Genomic DNA, 21,443 nt, shown 5'->3' with positions numbered 1-21,443 from the left:
CTTATGCTACTCCTAGCACCATAAAAACTACTCTTAAAAATGTCAATGATGACTGAAATCCACTGCTGAGGGGAGCAGCAGGTGAGACAGGAAAGGTCTTCTGTGTCCTGCAGGTCAGCTCCCTGGCCTGCTAGGGATACCCAATGGGGACTGGGTGGGGACTGTACAGATATGGAACTCAGGCCACCGTGGCAGGCAATAGCTTGACAGTACTGACACTTTTTAACCCCTGAGCCACCAGGGAGGCCCTCTAAGAGTCATTTTTAAATCCAATTTCTCTCACATACCCACATCTAATCCATTGTCTATCTTCAAAATATGCCCAGTATCTGACCACTTACCTTCATTTACCTAAACTGCGACCAGACCAGTCTCAGTCACTTTCTTCTCTTGCCTTGACTACTATAATACTCAATGAACTAATCTCTCCTGCTGCTCTCACTTGCCAGCCCCTACTCTCAGCTACTCTCCATGCTGTTCTTTAAATAGCAATCAATTCACATCACATCTTTGCTTATAATCCTCCAATATTTTCCCATCATACTTGGAAAAAATCTGAAACTATATATAATCTGACTTCCAGCATTTTGTTCGTTATGTTCAAACTAGACTGACCTCTTTGCTCACTCTGCCTATTTCTACTCTCTGGAATGCTTTCCTCCAAATATCCAAATACAGCTTGCTGTCTTATCTTTTTCAAGTGTTTGCTCAAATACTTTCTTCTCAGTGAGGTCTTCTGTGACTATCCTGCATAAAATAATTCATCCTATCAACCTCAGCACTCTTCATATCCCTCTTAGCATTTTCACTATTTTACCCAGAACAATATAGGCCTACAGACTTTTTTTCTCTCCATTTACATTCCTTCAGAATAAGCCCAATTTCGATAGAGTGTGGGTAGTGGCAAGGAGAAAAGAAAGAACATGAGCAGAAAACCTACTTGTCTTCAAACAGGCAAGTCAATTTCCCTTTTGGATCTCTGTTTCCTCATTTGTAAACTTGGAAAGTAAAGGAACAGCATCAATCTGATTAGTGTGCTTTGAGGATTAAGTGAGATAAAGTATGATTTACCTAGCCAGAGGACATAGTCAACAAATTGTCTATTTTACTATTATTATCCAATAAGTATTTGCCAAATTAATTAAATGATGTGTTCAGTTTTAAAAAAGCAACTGAAGTTTACTCATCTCCAAGCTAATAACCTCTATTCTCAACTAGTTCTCATATGACTATTTTAAGACCTCTCATCATCCAGGCCATTTCCTCCAGCATTGAAGTAAAGTGAGACTCAAATGAAAGAAATTATCCCAAACGTTGTGTTCCTAATTAACACAAATCTGAGAAGGTTAATACTTCTAGATCTGTACACTGTATTTCAACGAATGCAATATAACATCATCTTAGCTCCTTTTTGAAAGCTAGTCAGGCAACTCTTGGTGTACACTATCACTAGAATCAAAGAAACTTAGAGAAAAATCAAGGATTCTGTCACGTCTATACAGCATTACTAGTCTGTTTCCTGCAAAGAATTTAAGAAAAGGAGTTTGAAAACTGAAATTTACCAACTACAGAAAAACCATTGTATCTGATCACTTCATGCTTATACCAGTTTGAGGGAAAAGAAGTAAATGGCAGCACAAAGTGAGAGTTATAGGCACACTCCCTACAGGCAAAGCTACGGGCTTCAGTCAACACCTCCAGCACAGGAAGGTATAGGGGTAAGGAATATGTTGAGCCCATTTTGGATGCCTAGGGAAGTCTATTACAAAACCTCCCTTGTACAAGTGCCACAACATTCTTTGAGATATGCCTGGTACATTTTATACTCAGGTGCACCACCAGGAAAGTTTACTGGAAGGGGTGTGGGTGCAATCTCAAGGAGAGAAAGGATTATCACAGGAAATTCTTCCACATGAGAAAAATTCTCATGTGGACAGAGCTGGACTCTGAATAACATACTAGCTCAGTTTGCTTGCCAGTAAAATGAATTACAGTAGCACAACTATTGTGAATATTATGAAAATATGTGTTCCCTTTAAGTATTTAAGTGTCATTCATATTTTAGATACTCAAATACTACTTTCCTTCCCTATCATCCGTGTGGGCTCTCCCATGGAGATTACAACGGAGACAGAAAAATGCATAAGATGAAGAATGTGTAAAAAAATTAAAAATTGGAAAAAAAAACCAATCTGTGTGGACACAGAAAAGGCTATGATTGTGACTTATCCTACAATACCAACAAAATGTTTGGAAATATTATTAACTTCTCAATGAATATAAGACCTCTTGCTTGGCTATATCTGTTCATCTGTCCTACTTTTCATATTCCAAGTCTCCAAAGTAAAAATATGGCTTCTCATGCTAATAAGGTACTTGCAATGATAAAGAATCTACTAGAGGAAAGAGGCTATTACGATGACCACGCTCATCAACAGGTAAACACAACGAATCTCAGATTTTCTTCAAAGGCAAAATATCCCAATTTTAGAATAAAGTTTACCCCAAGGGCCAGGTGAGATCCTGGTGTGCGTAATGTATTAATTCTCCATAATGTACAAATTCTCCTAAAGTTGATAACTTCTCTTAATAAAACAGTATGTAAAAATCAAGTAATGGGTGGGGTAGGTGTTTAATGGTAACTGGTTATTTTTATTGGCAGAGACATCAGGTGAAATCACTAACCCTTGGAAAGCTGCCTTGGAACATGCCTGGCACCAGTGGGAATGTAGAAGTTAGAAGGGGTGTGATGGCAAAGCCTTAATTTGCAGTGACATCTTAAACAAAGCAGTCTTAGTAAAGTAACCCTGTGAATTCAAGCCAAAACTGAAGGAGAGGACAGAGAACATCTCTTGGACTGACTACTCAGTGTACTCAACTGACCTGAGAGGAGGCTCTTTACCTCTTTATACTGATTTTAAACATTTCAGTGGCAGTTTGAACAACATTGGAAACTGACATTGCTTCCAGTCAGGAGTTCTGTGCATTGTTTTAGGTGGGCTTACTTGAATGAACCACTATGTTCCTACTCCCTATGGAACACTGAGTACTCTAGAGAAAACAGACCTTACAGCATGAACAGTCCACAGGATGTCCTGAAGACCTTGAGATCTAGTGGGCAGTCATGAGTACTGGTTAACTTGATTAAACTGCAGTTTACTTTACTTTGTATGATACTTCATTAGCAAGCACTTTATCTAAAATTAAGTATTCAGATATTTTATATCAAACATATACTGCAACTGGGCCCTCCCTGGTGGCGCACCAGGTTAAACCACAGCACTAAGAAGCTATGAGTTCAATGCCCGCCCCAGAGGTGATCCACATGGCGCAGCAGACCTCTCCTGACCTGCCCGCTGCTCCCCTCAGCATCCCCTCAGCAGTGTACTTCATTGATCTGCCTGTTCTGCTCCCCAACTCTGTCTCTGGTGAAGCCTCTCACCGCCCCTGAGCCTCTGGCCTGTACCCCTGTTCTGTATGCACAAATAAAAAAAATAAATCTTTTTTTTTTAAAATATTTATTTATTTGTGCATACAGAACTGGGGTACAGGCCAGAGGCTCAGGGGCGGTGAGAGGCTTCACCAGAGACAGAGTGGGGAACAGGACAGGCAGATCGACGAAGTACACTGCTGAGGGGAGCAGCAGGCGGGTCAGGAGAGGTCTGCCACGCCATGTGGTCACCTCCGGGGCAGATCGAACCCATGTGGAAGTGGCTTAAGCTTCTTAGTGCAGTGCTTTAACCGGCTGTGCCACCAGGGAGGGCCCTAAATGAAATATTTTTAACTGCAATACTAGTAGTTCCTGAGAATAAGTAGAAAATGTGCTGTAAATTATTCAAGTAATTAACAGAATTATAAAATAAGTGTGTGTGACACAAAGTACTTAAATCTGAAAATAAAGTAAGTCACTAGAACTGGATACGCATCTGTAAAGAAAATTAATCTCTACCTCACGATACATGAAATATACACAGAACTATCTAGAATAACTCCAATTGTATAGAAATGATTTTAAAAGTAAAATAATATGAATCCCAAATATATAGGTAGAACCAAGGTACAGAAGAGATCTCTTAAACCAAGACAGAGTACCCAAAAGATATTTAAAAATAGACTTACGCCACATAGCAAATATAAACACATTGGATAAGGCATACTAAGAGGTAACTAACAAATTTAGGGAAAAAATACCAAAACCCTTAAAAAGCTATGAGGAAAATGCAAGCCTTGCCTCCAAATCCCATTACTTTGGGACTGGGTTTCACCATGCACTGGGGGGTAGGAGAAGGGCAAAAGACCTTTATTGTATAGCTGGTGGATCTCAATTTTAAAAAACAGGTTAAGTAAATCAAAAAGCAAACTTACATATCACTAAAGAGCCATGAAACTCAAGAAAAGTTATTCACTTTACCTTGTAGCTAAAACTAAACACTTGTACTAAGGTGAATGAAAATTAAGCCTTAAGGTATTTTTTCTTTTTCTTTCAGTGACAGTCTTTGGGTGATAGGTCTTCTGTAAACATGACATATTTGTCTCATTTTTTAAAAATGGTTTTTGTAGTTCTTTACTGGAAACACACATACACATACATGGCAAAACTATCCAAATGCAGTATAAATCTCCATATACATGGGCTCAATATATTCATTATTGTAAATTATAGGCTGAGTCATGTGAGAATTATATTCATCAAGCTAGTTTAAAACAAAACACACAAAAAAATCATAATATCCATTGCCAGCCAGGATGCAAAGTAAAGAGTAATGCCATGTTGTGCCCTTTGGGATCACAATGTGGTATCTCTTAAAATTAAAATTATACATACCCTTTTGGTTCCTGGGAATTTAATCCACAGAAATAAAAACACCATAAATACAAGGCTATAGGTGCATATAGATATTTACTGCAGTACTGTACATAATAGCAAATCAAACTAAAAACCAGAGCCAAAGTAAATATTGAATACCTACCAACAGGGTTGAAAATATGATCCACTACCACTATGGACTATTAAGAAACTATTAAAAGAGTCCATTGAGATTTGAATGTTGAATAAGAAAAGCAAGATATAGAGTCATATAAATAATATCCACTCCAATTTTGTTTTAAAAAAGCAATTAAAATCATACTATATATATTGCAATTTTACACAAACACACACATAGAGATATTACCTGGAAAATAATACAGATGGACACATAACAATTGTTAACACTGGTAAATGGGGACCTAGGAGCCATGTGGACATGTGTTCTCGGATTGGTTGCTCTCCTAGTCAGTGTAACCTGCTGGGAAGCAGCTCTCTGAAGTCTCTTTTATACAGGTACTCACCTCAAATACCAATGCACTGAGATTATATTTCAACATGAATTTGGGGGCCTTAGGAAGGACACACAAACATTCAGGCTGTGATGGGTAGGTTTTGGCAGGATATGGGGGTAGAAGGTTTAAGGAAAAAGAAGACAAAAAAGTAAACAGCTGGGGGAAATGCACCTGAAATCACTCCAGGATTTTGTTAAAATCCTGCATCTGTGGACATGTGTGTGCAGGTGTATGTCTACATACATGCACCTGCACACACAGAAGTAAGAATAAAAAGCCCTATTATGTATAAATGCAAATTCTGTTTAGTCAAAGTTTATATCTAATAGTAAAAACATTTATATTTTAAATTTTGATTAAAAAATCTGTCTAAAATTTCCCACACATCTCTGCTTTCCACTACAATAGTCACAACTTTATATTTTACTGATGATTTGACATCAGCATTGTGGGCAAAACCACACAAACTATAGACCTTAGCAGACCTTAATTTCAGTCTGTCTTAACATATTCATCTTATGGAGCTAAGCAAATCTTTTTACATTTCTAACCTGAGTCTCCTCATTTGTTAAATGGAGACAGCACTAGTGAAAACTAACATAATGCCCATAACAATTCTCAGTTCACTTTTGCTATGAACAGTGATGTGGAGATGTACTTGGTCAAAGAAGACACAGAAGAAGGTCGCTTGCTTTTCTAATAGTCTCTTTTTACAGTTGGACTAATTCTCCCCTGCCTTCAAGTCGAAAGAAAGGGCTGTTTAAGAACCTAAACATAGTGACGAGAAAGGCAGGACCTTAGCTAAGATAACATCACTTAACTATATTCCGGAAAGAGTAAATCACAAACAGAGCACAGCATCAGCTTTCCTTTCTCCTGTCAGTCTACCTTAAGAGAGTAGTCCTACCCATTTCCCTTCTAATTTATTAAAAGTGAGACACTAACAGTCTAGTATCTACTATGAATGAAAAAATACATGAGTTTTAGTACATAAATTTTTTTATAACAGTTTATTTTTACATCATTTTATGCCTTTTCCCATCTCAATTGTAATCCCCACGGGTTTTCCATCACCAAATCACCTGTGTGCCATCGCCATAATCCCGTGCATTTCCCAATCCCCCCCATTTTTGATCCCATTCCCCACTCCACCCCCGCAAAATGTCTCTGGTATATGGTTGTTCATTATTTTTTCGCCTGGTCCATTATACTCCTGCTATGAGTGAAACCATCCGGTATTTTTCTTTCTCTTTCTGGCTTACCTCACTAAGCATGATCTTTTCCAGCTCCATCCAAGTTGCTGCAAAAGACATGTGTTTCTCTTTTTTGGTTGCTGAGTAATAATCCATTGTATGTATGTACCACATCTTTTTAATCCAGTCATCTACTTTGGGGCATTTGGGCTGCTTCCATGTTTTTCCAATTGTAAATAAAGCAGCAATAAACATGGGGGTGCAGGTATCTTTTTCAATCAGTGTTTTTGTGTCTTTTGGGTGTTTTAGTACATAAATTTTTGACACCTCTTGTTTGTAGCTGAGTTCTTACCTTTATTCTATATAACTGTAATCACTCAGGGAAAGATCATTAGATGTTGAGAACAAAATGAACTCTTCCTGCAAACCTCAAAGTTGTTATAACATCCAAAACTGAAAGATTATGTATTATGCCTTTGTACAGCTCATCCTGCTTTCTAACCACTACCCTAAATACCCTACAAAATTCATTTGGTATAACATTTCCCTTTTAAAATTGAAATTTCATAGGGGGTGGGAAGAAGGAACATGGCAATTTGCCTCTAGAAAGCCAGAAATGGCTCTTTCAGAAAAATCTATAGAAAACATAAGATTAAGTAATAAAAGTCTGAAATCTCACCAGATGTTGTGAGGAAGGCCGTGACAGAAAGGTAGCTGTGAAGGGTCACAAATCTGATTGTATTTTTCAATACTTTTTAAGTAATGGCCTAGAAATTTCTAGCAAAATTCCTCGTTTTGCTAGCCACAAACCAGTACTAGTGACAAAACCCTTGTTCTCTATAACTCGAAGAATAATTCAATTTGACCAATCAAAATAGCATATACTACCCCAGTTTGATAAACAAAGGTCAGAAATCCAAAAGAGAGAAAGAGTTAGTGATAGAGATTTGAGAGTGTTTTGGTCAAAGGTGGTAACAGGGGAGAACTCCGGGAGAAAATGTAGAAAATACTCCATCCACAGACCCTCAGAATGGGACCACATTAGGACTCACAGATGGTACTAAGAACTGTGGATAAGTTAGAATGACAAGAGAAAATATAACCATATGGAATAAATCCTCCCTTCAAGAAGTTTTTGATGCCATTAGGAAGTGAAGACTTACACATGGTAATTTCTATCACTTTTTATGAGTAATTAAAATAACTCTAAAAGCAAAGGATGCAGACATTATAAAGGACAAAAGAGCAGGAATTTGTGCTTAATACTAGAAAAGCCGGTGGTAACTAAAAGGGAACACTGTCCTATAGAGAAAGTTAAGTTGGAGACAGAAGCAGAGGGGAAAATAAAAACTATTCCTTATTGAATTCTGTTCTATGCCAGTATGTGTTCTAGGACTTTCATGTATATAACCTTTATTTAACTCTTCTATATACTTACAAGACAAATATTACCCTCATGTTGCAAAAGTATGGTGAGGCACACCAAAGGCAAATAGCTTGCCCAAAGTCCTGCAGCCAGTCACGGAGCATGGCAGTTACAGGGCTGGACCCAGGTACAAAACCAAAGTTACTCGAACTTGTTACGCTGGCCAAAGTAAAGCATGTCCAAAAGGGAATAACATAAAACTACACTAGAAGAAAACCAGAATGAAAAAACAACTTAACTTCTAAAAATAAATGCTCAGGGTAACTTATAACCCCACTTTTCTCATTTCAAAAGAAATGAAATTTCACATTCCAGTTAAAGAGCAACATTGACACCTGGTGGTGAACATCCTAAGTTGAAGTAGCCATGGTACCAAAGCTTATAGTGACATGCCTCACATGCTTGCCTACATGCAAACTGACCCTCAAAAGAGGGATTTCCAGGGTTAAGAAGTAAAAATTCATTTAACGGCACCCAGACTGGATGTAAATTGGAGCTACTCTGACAATATTAAAATACAGGCCAAGGAATCTGGATAAAACCACCTCCTGCGAAATGTTACAATACAGTCACCTGAAGGAGCTCTCGTGTCCACTTTTAGGTGCTCTATGATCTTTGCCTTCTTCAAGATTTCCTAGTTTTTTGTGACATTCACATAAAAAAAGCAGAAGGAATGTATGCTTGTGAGTGGCACAAGACAAAGTTATTAACTTGAATAGAGACATCAAAATAACAGAATCAGAAGACTTGGAATCTAAACCTGACTTCAAAGGGCACAGAGAACTTTGTAGAGTCAAATGATATTAAACTCTGTGTTTTCAGATAAAATTACAGCTCAGTAAGTAGCCATTCATAAACCAAGAAAAGCAATTGGAGGAGGAAAAGCTATTACCCCTGTCTGGAAAAATATCGCCTAAGTTAAAGGGGTAAATAAACTATGAACAAAATTGCAAGGCAAAAAATTCAATGTCCAGTAAGCACTTCTCACACCTCGTGGGAAGAGGAGCACAAATGACCAGCTGACTGAGCAGATGACGGCCGCTCTACTAATGTCTGAGAGAACCATGAGGAAGTGCCACTTTACTTATCACCTTTGACAGGTATGATGGTAACTTTCCAGTCCCAGAGTAACTCTAAGTTTCGATAACTTAGTTGACAGAACAGACACTTGATCAAGTTCAGGAAAAACATATCTGTGTTATCAGCTCTGAATTCCTTCACACAGTGGTGATGAGAAGATCACTGTTAATAAAAAGGCAAACTTAGATTGCTACCACCTTAGAATGCTAACATACCTTAGAATCGGAACTCCCAAAAATCATTTCATTACAAGATCAGTGTTAACTAACTGAGCAACCAGAAATTTACCTGATGATTTTGCATTTATTTATTTATTTATGATTTTCAGAAACTTTTCTGTTATTATGGTATATGAGCCTAGTAACCACCAGTCTTAGAAGATAAGTGAAACTGAAAAGAATCTTCAGGCCTTGCTTCATACCAACCTCCTGTCTGGTTCTCACTTCTGTGTGTCCCCAGATAAATAAATTATTTAACATCTTTTGTCTTCAGCCTTTACATTGAAAACAAAGACGAATCCCTACTGCACAGAAAAGTTTCTAAGAGGATAATATGTGAAATGGCTGTAAGGCACACAACTTGTAATCATTGCTTCCACTTTTCAAAAGAATTAGGGGATACATGATTTAAGCTAATTGGATAAATGAGGATCTGGTTAATTAGAACATTCTCTATTATACCATGTTGCTTCCCTGAACCAAAACGTCATTCCTCAGCTCCTATTCTCCTGTATCACACAAAGCTGCCAATACTACTCACTCTACTCTGTTAGCTTTTATGAGGCTATCTACCCCAAATCTTTCTCTTCTCAATGGCTTTGCATGCTTTTTTTCTTTTAATTCTACATATTCCTTTAGCAAATATTTCATATTTCTTGTGTGAGATCACACAATCAAAATTATTTTTTAAAGTAACATCTATACTCTCCACTTTACTGAGGTAACAGGTCAAGAAATATTCACAGCTTACTACCACTTCAAACTATTTCTGCACATTCCTATTTTCAATAACTAAAGTTTAATGTCATCCCAAACTGCACAGGCTCAAAAATATGGGTTTATATTTGGACACTCTTGCTTTTTATCTCCACCATCCAATTCTAAATCCTGTCCATTCTTTCATGTATCCTAAGAAGTCAAAGTGAAAGCATCTTATAGGTAAGAATCAAACACGTGTGGTTATTTTAGTTGAGATCAGTGTCTCCTAAGGGCAATTTACACAGCCCATGCACCCAGCTCCCTACCATGGTGCTTAATAAGGTTCAACATTTGCAAAGCAAAGGCGCATTTCAAAAATGTTTATTAAATAAACAATTAACCAATTGGACAAGCATCCAATCATCCTTCTGGACTCTTCCCCTAGTAGATACACAGAGGATGTCTAGTGGCCCAAAATTTATGATGTGTTACGTAAACATTAGGAAAATACAGCCAAAATCAAATTTCAATGAACCATTTGTCTGAGTAGGGTGAACACAGGTTGAGTGTCACTGTTATTTTGAATTGCATTTATTTTGGTAGTCTTCCCCCTGGGAAAATGTCCTTGATGATATTACTACATTAAAAATTAAAACCAAATTTAAAATCCTTTCAAAATTAAGTCCAGACATTATGAAAATATAGAGCCGAGGCAGTTAAGCTTCTAAGCATGAGATTTGTGAAAAGCTCCTTTGCCTTGCCAAACATGATTCTTTTAAGAACAGTAGGTTAGAACTCTAAGTAATGTCTGGGGCTATTGGAGGACATTTTTGGTAAAGCTGTAATTTGTAAGATTTTGCAAAGTCTAAATTTTGTACCTCTGGTTACTGCTCCTTATAACATAGAAGCACAGAAACAGATCATGACCCAGTTTTAAGATCACTGGCTTCCAAGCCTTCATCCCCACTGCCCAGAGAAAGGAACGGGCTTTCCAAAGGCTTTATGAAAGAGATAAACTTAAATCACTGTAGCTACAAAATTTATGAAGCCCTCACTAAAAAATGTGAAGTCTGAATAACAACTTCTAAACCTCCCATACATTTCTTCACAGTGCAATGTCACAAACTCAAAAGGAGGACTCTTAATGCAAGAGGGCTCTAAGCAGCTTCTTACCGCAGCAAACAGAAGACATCGTAAGAATTGCGAACACAGTTCTGATCCACCTGAAGAATATTCTTCTGCACATTTGAAGAACCCTAAAAATAATTATCAACAAATTAATCAAAGTGGAAAAAATATGTGCACAAAGCAATTATGTTTGTCTTTTTTAAATGATGATTGATAACACCTCATTAACAGCAAATCACTAAGAAATTCTTAAAAATTAAGTCAACTTCTAATAACTGAAGTTCGATCTTTTAGGTAAATGAATTTAATTTCTTCTGATACTTTTCCACAGAAACATTGCACAGTATAAATTACAGTAAGCTTCCCAGGGAAACCCCAGAAGACTTTTTAACATATTATGTGACTGAAAAGGAGTATTAGCAATAATATATATGCCTAGCCATTAAATGTAATTTTTAATGGAGAAAAAGGCATTCCAAATCATAATTAGGCATACCAAAAACAAATGGCTCCACTCCGTGGAGAAAGGATAGTTTCTAAAGAGAACACAGCCAAATTCCACAAGAAAAAGAAAACAGATTATCTGTCATTTAAGAAAGGAAAAGTAAACAGTGGTTAAGCAAGGACTGTGGACCTAGATGGACAGATCACACAGTAAACTCCTAATATGCCAGCTCTGTAATCATGAACAGGCACTTTAAGCCTTTCAATTTAACCTGGGTTTCTTCATCTATAAAACGAAAGTGAGATTATCAAACTCAATATATCGTCATGGAAATTCAATGCATTAAAATTTGTAAAATGAAAGAAAGCGATGTGATAAGCACAACATAAATGTTTGCCATAATGTTAATTTAAGCACCTCTTACAAGTCATGTCGCTAGAGACATTAAAAGATTGGTTACTAGGAGATTATAAACAACTGTATGCTAACAAATTTGACAACTCAGAAAAATTCTACAAATTCCTTAGGGGAAAAAGAAAAAACAATATGGCAAAACTGACCATGAGACAACAGCTGGGAAATTTCTATTTTTTATGTGAATAAGTAATTGAAAATCTTCCCCACCTCCCAAAAAGAATCTAGGTCACAGTTTCACTGATAGATTTTATTAAATACGTAAGATATAATGCCAATTTAAAACAGCCCTTTCATAAAACAGGGGTAGGGGCAATATCCAACTCACAAAACCAGCTTTACCAATTCTAACTTGACAAGGATACCATGCTCTCACACAGGAAATTATAAAATAATATCCCTCAAGTACAGAGAAACATAAATCCTTAGAAAAATACTAGCAAATCGAAGCAGCAATACAAGGATAAAACAGTAACATGTTATTATTGACTAAGTTTATTCTGAGTGCACATTTAAAAATCAATTACACAATTACATGTTGCAATCATAAATCAGTATCGAAAGGGCACACAATTGTTAAGATGTGGGTGGGAGAACAAAGTTATACAGAAATAATATTTTTGTACAGTATTTAAATAAATCGGTGTTAATTTAAATTAGACTATTATAAATAAAAATGCTAATTTTAATCTCCAGGGCAACCACTAAGAAAATAACTAAAGGATATATATAACAAAGGAATAAGAAAGGAATCAAAATGTTACATGAGAAAATACATCACACAAAGGAAGGTAGTGATGGAGAAATGAGAAACAAAAAAAGACAAATAGGAAAATGGCAAAAAATCCTTTTAAACCTGTAATTAATTCCATTAAAGTGTGCACAGATTAAATACACAAATTAAAAGGCAGAGATTGGCAGAACAGACACTTTAAAGATGACTCACTGTATGTCATCTATAAGAGGGGCACTTTAGAACCAAAAAAAAAAAATGAGCAATTAGTACGAAAAATAAAGAATGAAAAGATATTCCATGGGAACATTATCCAAAATAGAACTGGAGCGGCTACACTAATATCAGACAAATAGACTTGAAGACAAAAAATGTTAGAGACAAAAAAGGACATTATATAATGAAAAACTCGTCAAGCAGTTTATAGATGAGTATAAATATGTACACATGTAACAACATAAAAAGAATATGAAGCAAAATTAACAAAACTAAAGTGGAAACAGCCTGACAACGACAGCACAACTACATAAAAGGTGAACAAGGAAATAGAAGACATGAACACACCTATAAATCAATAAGAAGTAAAAAAGTGTACAGGATGTTCCATCCAACAACAGCCATATACACATTGTTCTCAAGTGCACATGGAACATTCTCCAGGACAGACCATATGTTTAGCCACACGAGTCGCAATGAGTTTTTAAAAACTGAAATCATATGAAGTATCTACTGTGACCACAATGGAATGGAACTAAAAATCAATAACAGAAGTATACGTAAAATTCCCAAACTACAAAGTAAATGATTTTAAACAACCGGAGGTGAATTATTAAATATTTTGAGGTAAATAAAAATTAAAACATAGTATGTCATTACACAGGATGCAGTGGGAAAAGTACTAAAAAGGAGATTTATAGCTGTAAACATCTGTTTCAAAAGGAAAAATGTCCAAACCAACAACCTAACCTTCCACCTTAAGAGTCTAGGGAAGAAAAAAAAAACAACTACTAAACCCAAGGGAAGAAGGAAAGAAATAAAAACTAGAGGCCCATGAAATGAAAAATTAAAACAACAACAACAACATATAATCAACAAAACTAAGAGCTCATTCCTTGAAAAGATAAACTCACAGAAAAACCTAACAACACTAAATCTACATTATAAGTAGAGTTAAGATTCTCAGGAAAAATGACTGATGATGTTTTACTTCATTTTTCTTATTTTATGCAAAAAAAAAACCTGCCCAATATTTTTTAATTTTTAGCATTAAAGAGATCATCTACGGTCACCAATATGCAGCTAAAAACAACCCAGCCACAAGTAAAGGCCATTCAAATGAAAAGAAAATAATAAGAAGACTCAAATTACTAAAATCAAGGAAGAAAAAAGTGGTAACATTATCACAAGCCTATGGAAACAAAAGGAATTATAGAATATTATGAACAACAACCTAGTATAACTTTCCCAGAGCCCTTGGAATCAGTAATCATCCCTATTTCCCATGGTAAGTCACATGTACCATTTTGAGGTAATTCCCACAGGTCTTACCAGAACTACCACACTTACACCCCCACTGCAATGTGACCCCTTGCCTTGAAGTATGTCCTATACTTTCCAGGAACTGTGAGTAATGTATTTCTTTATTTCAATTCACTTGTGGTCTACTGTTGAATCATGGCTCACCATTCATCATCCTGTGGTGCATTAAACAAGTGTTAATTTAACAAAGTGATAACACAAATAAAGAGGTTGAGTTACTAATGATAAAACTCCCAGAAAAGAAAGGCCCCAAAACACCTATATTGGCAAGGATTGTGGAAATTAGAACTCTTACACATTGCTCTTGGGAATGTAAAATGGCCAGCCACTATGGAAACATGTTTGGCAACTCTCCAAAATGGTATACAGAATTACTATATAACCAAGCAATTCCATTCCTAAATATAAACCAAAAAAAAAAAAAAAAAAAACTGAAAACAGGTACTCAAATACTTCTACACACATGTTCATAGCAGCACTATTCACAACAGCAAAAAGGTAGAAATAAATGAAATCTCAACCGATAGTTGAACAAAATGTGAAATATCCATATGATAAAATATTACTCAGCCATAAAAATGAACAACACAGTGACCCATGTTATGGCTACAGCTCAAAAACACTATGCTAAGTGAAAGAAGCCAGATACAAAAATGTTACATGTTGTATGACCACATTTACATTAAATTCTAAAAAGGATGAATTCATAGAGCCAAAAGCAGATTAGTGTCTGACAAGATTGGAGAAGGCAAAATGGAGAGTGAGGACTTAACAGCTACTAGTTCTCTTGTGGGATGATGAAAGTGAATGGCAACCGGCAGACATGGTGGCTACACAGCACTGTGAACGTCCCCCAGCCACTGAGCTATATGTACACTTTATCATGGTGAAATGCATACTGTGTAAATATCATTTCAGTTAAAAAAAAAAAAAAACAAAAAGACAGCCCTCCCTGGTAGCGCAATGAGTTAGGATGCAGCACTGTAAGCTGTCTGCAGCCACTTCAGTGTGAGCTCGATCCCGGGCCCTAGAGGTGACCCACATGGCGCTGCAGACCTCTCCTGTCTCGCCTGCTGCTCCCTCAGCAGTGTACTTGTCAATCTGCCTGTTCTGCTCCCCACTCTGTCTCTGGTGAATCCTCTCATTGCCTCTGCACCTCTGGTCTGTACCCCAGTTCTGTATTTATAAATAAATAAATCTTGGGGAAAAAAAGAAGAAAGACCGCTGTGAAATAATCCACAAATCCTGAAAATAAGGAGAAAATGGGCAGAGACAGGAGCCTGGCCTATACATGGGTTACAGAATTCATATAAAAGATACTAAGAAGTACTTTTAAGATGCTCAGAAGAAATGATAAATGATGTTCCCCCTTTACCTTTCATATTTTCTTCAAAAAAACTGCCATTTTTTTTTCTTTTGAAAAAGTTGTCCATACCCACTAACATACAAGTCAAAGCAACATATTATAAGGGCAAGAGCATTCCCCCAAAAAAGCAGAGCTCCATCCTCTGCCTGTGTAAGAAAGCCATTTAACTCCTCCAGGCCTCAGTTTCTGTTACAATAAAATGAGACTATTCCTAATAAAAATGATAATAATAAATGAATACACACATGAGCACCATTCATAGGTAGTTACAGTGTCCCAGGAAGTTTTGTGTTTTCATGATCACATTAATATTTTAAAGGTTAATATGTTCAGTGTTGACAGATTTAATACTCAGAAAACTCTCTGAAACGTGCTATTATTATCCCCACTTTAAAGGTGAAGAAACTGAGAACACAGAGAGGATTAAGTAGAAGAGCCATGAAGTCTGGCTCCACAGTTCATGTCCTTAATGACCATGCTATATTTGATGATCTTTAAGACCTTTTCCAGTTCTAAAATTCTGGGCCTAGGACATTTAAGGCAACTCTTAAGGACATTATGGAACCCTTCTGCTTCAGCCACCACTTAGCAATTAACATTCTTGAAATATGCTAAGAGCCTTGTTCTGAATGACATCTAACTTCGCCAGATGTGTGATCCCGACAGACCTCTGATGAAGGATTATAATGGAAAGAAATGGCTCATTTGTATCTGGTTATCTGTGTGAGATACTGCCAAGTGCCAAAGAGCCCAGAGGAGATTTACATGTCACTCAAAATTCTTGTGAAGCCAGGCCTAATGATTCCTTTTCAAGGAAGGGGATAATCTGGGTGAGTGTCTATTAAACTGTTTAAGGAAACATAATTTCACATATCCAATGAGCAAGAGAGAAAGAGAAAGACCTAGAAAATTCCAGGTGGATAATCAGTTGTTTCTAAATCAATGGTCTCCCCACAAACCATTGATTGGTTTGAAATGGCCAGAAAGTAAATGTTTTAGGTTTTGTGGCACAGGCCATCTCCATCACAGTCTAATTTGTATTCTCCTTCAAGATTTTTAATAAAATGTAAAAACCATTCTTAGTTCAAGTAACACAAAAACATTTGCTGGACTATAGTTCACAGACCTGAGCAGCAATTTTTGAGTTTTTTTAAGTTGCAATGACAATCACAAGACTGCTCTTTACTAAAACTGTAATTATAGTGAAATAACTTGCAGGATAGAACTAATTGCCAAGTATTAACAACACTAGTATATATTTATTCAATTTAGTATTCATGAACAACTAATATTTTTTTCAATGAAAATAGTAATATGAGCCCTTTGGGATAACCTAAAGAGAAACAGTATTTATAGTTCTGGGGGTTGTAGGAGACCTTTGGGATGACCTAAAGAGAAACATCTCTAGTTTTGGGGGTTCCAAAAAGAGAAGAGAAAGGCATAGAAAATTTATTTAAAGAAAGAATGTGCTGAGCACTTCCTCAACCTGGGGGACAAACTAGACATCCTGATGCAAAAGGTCCAAAGTTCCAAACAAAGCAGTACCAGGCAGACAGACATGGACCAAGACCACTAATACAACGACTGAAAGCAAATGACAAGGACAAAATACTAAAACCATCAAGAGAAAAAAAGGGTAACCTATAAGGAGACCACAAGTAAACTGCCCATGGGCTTTTCAGGAGAAATCCCACAGGCAAGAAGGGAATAGCAGGAAAAATACTGATGGTACTCAAAGAAAAAACAGAGAAAGTTTTATGACATAAGATTAATGTTCAAGACAGAAGGAGAGTTAAGGTAAAGAATTTCACCAAAAGGGGAAAGTTACGAGAGTTTATTAATGCCAAGTCATACCTACAAGAAATGCTAAACGGATTATTATAAAGCAACAGAACAACAACTATGGAGGCAAGCATTATCTGAACTATAAAATATGGAAGAAGAGGAAAGTATCTGAATTATAAAATATAGAAGAAGAGGAAAGTAACAATTTATCCATCAGAATTTGAGACACAAAAATAGTCTATCACATCCAAACCTCAGCACAAGCTTCAAGCAAGTCAACAGAAGTAACACATATGATATCCTAAACAAAATCTAAGAGGAAGATATCAAAAATAAAATAAAAGACAAAAGTGAAGAAAAAAATAGCAGTGAGTACTTACATCTCAATCACCTTAAATGTAAATGGCTTTCATCAATTAAAAAGTATAGAATGAAAAAAAAAGTAAAGAACAATTGAACGGATTATGAAACAAAGCCCACCCTTCTGTGGCTTTCAAGAAACCCATCTAACACCAAACACAACCAAAGACTTGGAGTTAAAAGCTGGAAAACAATCCTACAAGCAAGTGGATAGCCAAAAATGTCTACTGCTATCAGATAAAATAGACTTCCAATTTAAAAACGTATGAAATCACAGAAACAGACATTACATTATGATTAGTGGCCTAATAAAACAAAATTAAATAATACTAAAAAATATATGTGTTTGGAATGATGGATCATCAAAATACGTAAGACAGTTACTGGCAAAGCTAAAGAAAAATATTGATGATGCAGCAATACTAGGGGAGCTGGTGGTGTACTTACAACTATGATCAATAGGGAAACAAAAGTCTGAAATGAGCGAGACCAAACAGGCCTACAGGCATCTACAGAGCACTTGACCAAAAACTGCTACACATTTTGTCTCAAGTGCATATACAGAATTTCCAAAACTAAACTATGTATTAAGACACAGCTGTCACTAAAACTACAAAGATCAAAACTAGGCCAAGTACTCTTTCTGACCATAATATTATAATACTAGAAATTAACAATTAAAAAAAAATTGTTACAATACTAGAAATTAACAATTTTTTAAAAAACAGGAAAACTAAATACATGGAAACTAAATAATATGTTGCTTAATAGCTACTGGATAAAAGAGGAAATTAAAATAAAAATTAAAAAATACCCTGAAAACAAAGGTACAAACTATCAGAATCTATGGATACAGCATAAGCAGTGTGAAAAAGGAAGACAACTGCCATACAGGCCCACATTCAGAAGCAAGAAAAGAACCAAATAGACAACCAATACCAAACCCAAATCAACCTGAAGAAGAGGAACAAGACCTTGAGTTAATAGAGGAAGAAAGTAATAAAAAAGAAAATAGAGATCAAAGAATAAATAAAATTCAGATCAATGCATCTAAGAGATGGTTCTTTAAGGAGATGAACAAAACAGACAAACCGCTAGCTGGAATACCAAAAAAAAGACACTAATAAAAGACAGAAATAAGAGGAAAAATCACCATAAGAAATTGCTATGAACAACTCTGCCAATAAATTTATAACCTTGAAGAAATGGACACATTCCTAGGTTTAGTTTATCAAGAAGCTGTGAAGAGTTGAATAAATTGATTATGAGTATGGAAATTGAAACAACAATCCAAAAACTTCTCCAAAACAAAAGCCCAGGACCAATTACAAATGAATTTTATCAAACCTTAAAAGAAAAATGAATTTCATCTTTGTTCAATGTTTCTGAAAACAGAATGAGAGGGAAGGCTCCCTAGTACATTTTACAATGCCAACATCACCTTAATAGTAAAACCAGATAAAGATAGCAAAAGGAAACTATAAGCCAGTATCCATGAGGAACTGTAATACAAAAATTTCAACAAAAAATAAACTAATCGAATTTGATAATTTAATCATAGGGCTACAGATGATGATCATTTAAATAGGATTTATCTCAGAGATGCAGGGATGATTTCATACACATAAATGAATACAGTGCATCATATCAACAAAAGCAAAGATAAAAATCAATTGATAACATCAACAGATACAGAAAAGACACCTGATAAGATTCAGCACACACCAATGACAAGAGTAGTAGCCAATGGCACGGGAAGACAGGGGAGCAAGGGGGTGATCTGACCCCACCCAACAGAAACTCTTTGCTGGTGTCATGAAAGGTTGTGGCAGTAAAGGCTTCACAGATGGCTGTGAAGAACAGTGGCCTGGAGTAAAGAATAAAAGATCCCCTTGGTTCCAGAAAATCTTCTGAAAAGGCTTACTATCAGGTCCTCAAAGCCCCGGGCAAACCAGGCACTTTTGGAAAAGAAGAAGCAGAGGAAAGACAATGAACACAGTTTAAATGCCTCAGATCACTAGACATGAAACGTCATGGCTTGGAAGTGCCAGATAAACATTCCTTGACCTCTGTTGTGCACATCCAAAGGATTAGTGGGGTGAGTTTACTGATGCAGAACATCATTGCACAATTTTGCCTGAAAAAGATTTTCTATGGTGTCTTTGTCAAAGTGACCCCTCAAACTGAAAAAATGCTTCCAAAAATGGAGCCTCAAGTGACCTGGGAATTTCCAAATCTGCAATCTGTCTGGGAACTAATCTTAAAATGTGACAAGCCAAAGTCAAGAATAAGACTATCTCTCTGAGAAACACAGTGCTTGAGGAGCACCTGGGGAAACTGGGTGACATTTGCTTGGAGAACCTCGTTCATGAAATGCCTTCCTGGGAACCAGGCAATCTCAGGGTTCTTGTGCTCTTTCCAGCTGTCAGTAAGTCATCATGCTACCAAGAATGAAGTAGGCTTCCTCAAGGTGAGGGACTCACCTGGCTATTAAGATAAATGTATCAACCAGTTCATCCAGCAGCTGACTAAGTCCAGAATACCTTAGCACTGTGTACTGGAAGCATGTTTTTGTCTTTTTGAAACTATGTATCTTCAAAGATTATTTTCTTTTTTTAAAAGATTTATTTATTTACCATACAGAAATGGGGTAAAAGCCAGAGGTGTAGGGACAGTAAAAGGCTTCACCAGAGACAGAGTGGGGAGCAGAACAGGCAGATCCATGAAATACACTGCTGAGGGGAGCAGCAGGTGGGTCAGGAGAGGTTTGCCAGCCAGGTGGATCACCACCAGGGCGGGGGATTGAACTCTCACTGATGCAGCTGTGCCAGCTTGCAAAGCTGCATCCTTACCCACTGCACTACCAGGGAGGACCTCAAAGATTATTCTCTGCTTTAGTTTCAGAAAGTGGAGGGAGAGGATCCAGGAAAAGACTGGTGCTGATGCAGGCGATTCTGTTCACAACCCAGCTCCAAGGAAAAATTCCTGTTTTTTACATTGGCCTGTGCTACTTCCTCTGAAATGAGCAAAGGATTCATCCATGGAGGGAGGCCTCTTTTGTCACATCTTATGTCCCGGCATTTAATACTGATGAGTGAAAACCCAAACACATATACAAGAAGGCAATGGGCCAGGTCCAGGTGCATTCCTGAACCTCAGGGTGCCTCGGGTCTCGTTTTAGAAAGAACTTAAAATGTACTTAAGGAGCACAGGAACAGTTACCAAAAAAAATCCGTACTGGTGATTCATGATGAAAACTTTTAAGAAAGATGGGAACAGAAGGAACCTACCTCAGTATAATAAAGAATGTATACAAGTAACGTTCCCAACTTTGTAACATAACCAACAGCCAATACAAGAATGGTGAAAACTAGAAGATTTCCCCTGAGGTCAGGAACAAGACACCAATCTAGATAACTGGATATAGAGACTGAGGATACAGAGGGAGGGACATGTGTCACCCAGACACACTGTATTAATGACAGGACAAAAGACTCAAGTGGAAAACTGAGGACAATAGTTTAAGGTTCCCTGGAAAGTTTTCCTTGGCAGGACTGACGGTGTTCTTTTACATGTTATTCTAAAGCTACAAGCAAACTTCACAAATACTCCTTCTATTTACTTAGGTAGAATAAGAAATTATGATACAAAGTTGGGAAATGTCTCATCCTACTACTTGAGCCAGTTTTCAAATGCAATGAATACAACTTTTTAAAAATAGAATATCGAAAAAAT

General features: G+C 36.7%; 1 protein-coding gene across 2 annotated transcripts in view; it reads right to left on the bottom strand.

The window, feature by feature from the left end:
* The window catches only part of UVRAG (UV radiation resistance associated), a 238,662-nt gene that overhangs the window by 162,651 nt on the left and 54,568 nt on the right, over window positions 1-21,443 (bottom strand). For both annotated transcript variants that reach the window (XM_004683215.2, XM_012725607.1), the window contains one exon: window positions 11,112-11,194. In XM_004683215.2, the coding sequence (XP_004683272.1) occupies window positions 11,112-11,194 (83 nt within the window). The remainder of the gene's footprint in view (window positions 1-11,111; window positions 11,195-21,443) is intronic.

Source organism: Condylura cristata, unplaced genomic scaffold, assembly GCF_000260355.1.
Source record: "Condylura cristata isolate star-nosed mole 26May11 unplaced genomic scaffold, ConCri1.0 scaffold00015, whole genome shotgun sequence".
In the NCBI taxonomy this organism is placed as follows: Eukaryota; Metazoa; Chordata; class Mammalia; order Eulipotyphla; family Talpidae; genus Condylura; species Condylura cristata.
The sequence above is the reverse complement of the archived record's forward strand: the minus strand, read 5'-3'. Positions and strand labels throughout refer to the sequence as shown.